We start from the raw sequence: 5103 nt of genomic DNA on the forward strand, positions 1-5103 counted from the left end.
GGCGACGGCGATGGCACGGACAGTAGCAGCGGCGTGATGCTCCTCGTGGTGATGACAGTGACGCGACTCCACGGGACGGCGATGCCTCCTCCTCGCGCGGCTATCGGCGACGCATGGCACAGTGGCGACGCGAAACAGGGCAGAGCGCGGTGGCGAGCTGGACAGCGACGACTTCTTCTCCGTCTTCCTCTGCCAACGATGCTCTCTCCTCCTCACCGTTCTCCCTCTCTTCTCCCTTTCCCCTTTTCTTTCTTTCCTGTTCTCGTTTCCCTTCTTCTTTCTTCTTTTTTTTTCTTTCTTCAAGCTTCCCCTGTTTTCCCCCTTTCTATTCTTTCCCTTTCTTTTTTTCTTTTCTTTCGTTGGGTATGGGGTGGTTAGGTTAGGGTTAATTATTTTGGGAGTGTAAAATTATTAATAAAATAATAAAATAAAATAATAATTTAAAACCAAATTAAATAAAAAGCAAATATCTTTGAAATACCATTTAATTACCAACTTAAAATTTATTTTCGAATAAATGCTAATTCAATGATAATTGATGATAATTAGATTAATTCTCCTTTATTTATAAAATAAGGTTAAGAATCTATATATTAAAATTAAGGCATATAAAATACTCATTATTTTTCAATTATAAGAACTCTAAATAATAAATAAGAGTTTACTAAATTTTTATATAAAAATATCTAAAATGTAGTCTTAAATAAATATAATACATCATAATAATTTATTAATAACTTTCAAAAATTTAAGGGTCTTACATCTATGGGGACTGGCGTGAATGGATTTCCTATTGGGTCCCATGAAAGGAGATAATAGAGGCGAGCCACGTAGGAAAGAAGTAGCCCCCCGAACTAGTGGGGCAGCCTCCCTGGCTTTCTCTCGTGAGCGCACGAGATCTCCCCCCCCCCCCCCGGTGAGGGGAGCCTCCCTCCCGCTCCCAGGAAAGGCATCCCTTCGGAGGGACGGGGAGCGACTATCCTTGGATAATGCAGGAGCTGCGCCACAGGGCACAGAACCTGGAACGGGAGCTAGCGAACAGAGAGCACTACCAACCTCCCCCGAGGCAACATCATTCCCCTTCCCCTCAAAGGAGGAGGGAAACCAGAGGGAGAAGCCCCCAAAGAGACCGCTCTAGGGGCATACCGGCATACCGATCTGATTCAGAAAACCAAGGCGAAAGTAGAGGGGTGTCGAGGAAACAGCAAGACCCCAAAATCTATACCCGGCCTCCTTCGAGGCGCACGGAGGAGGACAACAGAGAGGACAGCAGAGAGAGACCGAGGAGAACGCCATGACACCTGGTGATTATGGGGCAACCCCTTTCCATCACTCCATTCTCTAGGTCCGGTTTTCGAAGCACTTCGATAAGCCAACGGACATGAGATATGACAGCACCCAGGATCCCTAAGAACATCTAACGGCCTTTGAGGCCAGGATGAATCTGGAAGGTGTCGGTGATGAAGTAAGGTGTCGCGCCTTCCCGGTGACCTTGGTAGGGCCGACAATCCACTGGTTTAACGCTCTCCCCCAAGGCTCCGTCACAACTTTTGCGGACATAACCCGCGCTTTCCTGGCTCAGTTTACCACACGTATTGCTAAGGCTAAGCACCCGATCAACTTGTTAGGGGTGACACAGAGAAGCAAAAAACCGACCAGGAAGCACCTGGATAGGTTTAATGATGAATGCTTGGAGATTGACGACCTGATCGACTCAGTGGCCAGTTTTTGCTTGACGAACGGGTTACTGAACGAGGATTTCAGGAAGCACCTTACCACCAAGCCCGTATGGACGATGCAGGAGATCCAAAATGTGACCAGGGAATATATCAAAGACGAAGAGGTTAGCCAAGTCGTGGCAGCCAACAAGCGGCAGCCCGCTTATAACCCTGCTCGCCAGCCCGGTAATGGGGAAAGGCCTAAGGAGCACTCCAAGGACGGAGGGCCGTCTAAAGCCTTCAAGCCGTTCCCCCGGGTAGTAAAGTTTACTAACTACACTCCCCTGACAGCTCTGATCGTCGAAGTGTATCAGCAAATAGCCGACAAAGGGATCCTATCGAAGCCCCGACAACTCAAGGATATAACTGGGGAGAACAAAAACCTCTATTGTGACTATCACAAGGGCTTCGGCCACAAGACCCAGGATTGTTTCGATTTGAAGGACGCACTGGAGCAGGCGATCCGGGAAGGTAAGTTGGCAGAGTTCTCTCACCTCATAAGGGAACCCAGGAGATGGGACTGTGAACCGATCTGGCGACGACAGGGGCCGCACCGTTAAACAAAGGCAAGAACCCGAGGAGGACGATGAGTGCGGCCTCACCATAATAAACGTGGTGGTCGGGAGGGACGTCGCCCCCAGGTTGAAGTTGGCATGCAGGAAGGATGCCAAAGTCTTGGCGGTGTCATCGTCTAGTCTCGTGCCCCCCTCCAGGAGAATCCAGCCAATATCATTCGGTCCAGAGGACCAATGGTTCGACGACTTGCCAGAGAACCCTTCTATAGTGATCACGGCAAGAGTGGGGACTGGTCTGGTCAGACGAATCCTTGTGGACACTGGAACCAATTCGAACATCATGTTCTGTAATGTGTTTGACGCTCTGGGCCTCCGGGACACCGACCTGAGGACCCACCAACACAGTGTGGTTGCCTTAGGCGATAACTTTATTAAGCCTGATGGAATAGTATCCTTACCGATCTCCATAGGAGCAGGCCGAGGGAAGAGGTCGGTAATGGCGGAGTTCTTTGTCCTAAGGGATTCCACGGCCTACAACCTTATCTTGGGTAGAAAAACCATCAATGAGTTCAGAGCAGTGATTTGTACCAAGTTACTGGTGATAAAGTTTGTTGCTGATGATGGGTCTTTTGGATCCATCAGGGGTGATTTGAAAACGGCAGTCGCTTGCGACAACGCCAACCTCTCCCTAAGAAAAAAGTCCAAAGAAGCAGCCAGGGTCTTCCTAGCCGACCTAGATGCGAGGGTTGACGACAAACCCCGACCAGAACCTGAAGAAGACCTTGAGAAGTTCAGGGTCAGTGACACGGAAGAGAAGTTCACCTTTGCGAACAGGAATCTCCCTCATGACTTAAAAGAACCATTTGTGGAAATGATTCGAGCAAACGGCGATCTGTTCGCCTGGACGCCGGTCGACATGCTGGGAATTGACCCCAATTCATGTCTCACCATCTGGCCGTTAGGGTAGAAGCTAAACCAGTGGCACATAGGAGGAGGAAAATGTCTCAGGAAAGAGCTGACGAGGTGACCAGGCAAACGGCCAGCCTACTAGAAGCGGGGTTCATCCGAGAACTGGACTACTCGACTTGGCTGTCGAACGTAGTCCTGGTTAAGAAAGCCAATGGAAAGTGGAGAATGTGCATGGACTATTCCGATCTCAACAAGGCGTGCCCCAAGGATTCCTTTTCCCTCCCTAATATTGATGCGCTTGTAGATGCGGCCGCGGGGTACCGGTTTCTGACTTTCATGGATGCATACTCTGCCTACAACCAGATACCGATGCACCGGCCAGACGAGGAGAAAATGGCATTCATAATGCCAGGGGGTACATATTGCTATAAGGTGATGCCTTTCAGACTCAAAAATGCAGGAGCTACATATCAAAGGTTGATGAATAAGGTTTTTAGCAGCCTTATCGGCAAGACAGTGGAAGTATACGTAGACGACATCTTGGTGAAAACCACCCAAGCCGACGACCTCGTTGGTGATCTAGAAACCGTGTTCGCATCTCTTCGGCGGCACAACATGAGGCTTAATCCTCTCAAGTGCGCCTTCGCCATGGAAACCAGGAAGTTCTTAGGTTTCATGATAATCCAAAGAGGGGTAGAAGCCAACCCAGAGAAATGTGAAGCAATCTTGAGGATGACGAGTCAGGGATGTGTTAAAGATGTGCAGAGACTAGCGGGAAGACTCACGGCACTATCCCGGTCTACTTCGTGAGCAAGGCATTGCAGGGGGCAGAACTGAGGTACAGTAAGCTGGAAAAGCTGGCATACGCCCTCCTGACCTCCTCTTGTAGGCTGTGATAGTACTTCCAAGGACACCAGATAATCGTCAGGACGGACGAAGCGATCCGCCAAGTGCTGCAAAAACCCGACCTTACGGTCCGGATTATGACCTAGGCAATCGAACTGTCTCAATATGACTTACAGTTCGAACCCAGACACGCAATCAAGGCCCAGGCTATGGCCGATTTTCTGGTAGAAGTAACGGGAAACCCTCCCGAGACGTCGAGCACACGGTGGAGACTCCATGTGGACGGAGTCTCCAACCAAACATCCGGAGGAGCATGAATCTTCCTAGAAAGCCCAACGGGAGTCGTATATGAGCAATCGGTCAAGTTTGAGTTCCCGGTGTCCAATAATCAAGCAGAATACAAGGTCTTTCTTGGCGGCTTAATCTTGGCAAGAGAGGCCGGGACCACCAGAGTGGATGTATGCAGCGACTATCAGGTCGTCACATCACAGATTAATGGAACATATCAGGCCAGAGATTCACTGCTGCATAAATATTTGGAGAAGGTCAAAAAGCTGAGCGAGGAGTTTGACGAGGTCACGGTACAGCACATTTCGAGAGAGAGGAACACCCGAGCTGACCTCCTATCAAAGCTGGCAAGCACAAAGCCAGGAACGGGAAATCGATCTCTGATTCAAGGTTTAGTGAAGGAACCAACGGTAACCCTGCATATAATACAGGCAACCAACCCTCTCTCCTGGCTGGATCCAATCATTGATTTCTTGGAAGGGGGTAAGCTCCCTGATGATGACAAGAAGGCGAAGGCGCTTAGAAGAGAAGCTACTAAGTATACGACAATACAGGGCCAGCTATTTAAAAAAGGGCTGAACCAACCCCTACTGAAGTGCCTATGCCCCGACCAGACGGACTACGTTTTACCCGAAGTCCACGAATGGTGTTACGGCCATCACATCAGAGGAAAGGCCTTAGCCCAGAAGCTCGTCAGAGCCGGATACTATTGGCCCTCCATGATGTCGGATTCCAAAGAGTTTGTGAGAAAGTGCAGAAGGTGCCAGGAAAATGCCAACTTCCACAAAGCACCGGCAGCAGAACTAAGCTTACTGATGGCCTCCTGA

The 5103-nt window shown here is 49.4% G+C and overlaps 2 protein-coding genes across 2 annotated transcripts; both read left to right on the forward strand.

Moving 5' to 3' along the window:
- Nucleotides 1-1438: 1438 nt before the first annotated feature.
- LOC112748877 (uncharacterized) lies at nt 1439-3200 on the forward strand. Its single transcript, XM_025797121.1, has 2 exons — nt 1439-2189; nt 2230-3200. Exons 1-2 carry the CDS (start codon nt 1439-1441, stop codon nt 3198-3200), a joined length of 1722 nt encoding a protein of 573 aa, XP_025652906.1.
- A 32-nt stretch (nt 3201-3232) lies between these two features.
- Nucleotides 3233-5103, forward strand: LOC140179316 (uncharacterized). Its single transcript, XM_072218040.1, has 4 exons — nt 3233-3465; nt 3589-3881; nt 4165-4275; nt 4385-5103. Exons 1-4 carry the CDS (start codon nt 3233-3235, stop codon nt 5101-5103), a joined length of 1356 nt encoding a protein of 451 aa, XP_072074141.1.

This window comes from Arachis hypogaea, chromosome 15 (genome assembly GCF_003086295.3).
Source record: "Arachis hypogaea cultivar Tifrunner chromosome 15, arahy.Tifrunner.gnm2.J5K5, whole genome shotgun sequence".
NCBI classification, from domain to species: Eukaryota; Viridiplantae; Streptophyta; class Magnoliopsida; order Fabales; family Fabaceae; genus Arachis; species Arachis hypogaea.

What these genes read in the sequence shown, in the direction of transcription:
- LOC112748877 (XM_025797121.1), top strand. Translation starts at nt 1,439, where the DNA reads ATGAATCTGGAAGGTGTCGGTGATGAAGTAAGGTGTCGCGCCTTCCCG. An exon ending in GGAGCAGGCGATCCGGGAAG is followed by an intron (nt 2,190 to 2,229) that starts GTAAGTTGGCAG and finishes AAGGGAACCCAG; the next exon opens with GAGATGGGACTGTGAACCGA.
- LOC140179316 (XM_072218040.1), top strand. Translation starts at nt 3,233, where the DNA reads ATGTCTCAGGAAAGAGCTGACGAGGTGACCAGGCAAACGGCCAGCCTA. An exon ending in AGCAATCTTGAGGATGACGA is followed by an intron (nt 3,882 to 4,164) that starts GTCAGGGATGTG and finishes TATGACTTACAG; the next exon opens with TTCGAACCCAGACACGCAAT. An exon ending in GGAGACTCCATGTGGACGGA is followed by an intron (nt 4,276 to 4,384) that starts GTCTCCAACCAA and finishes ATAATCAAGCAG; the next exon opens with AATACAAGGTCTTTCTTGGC.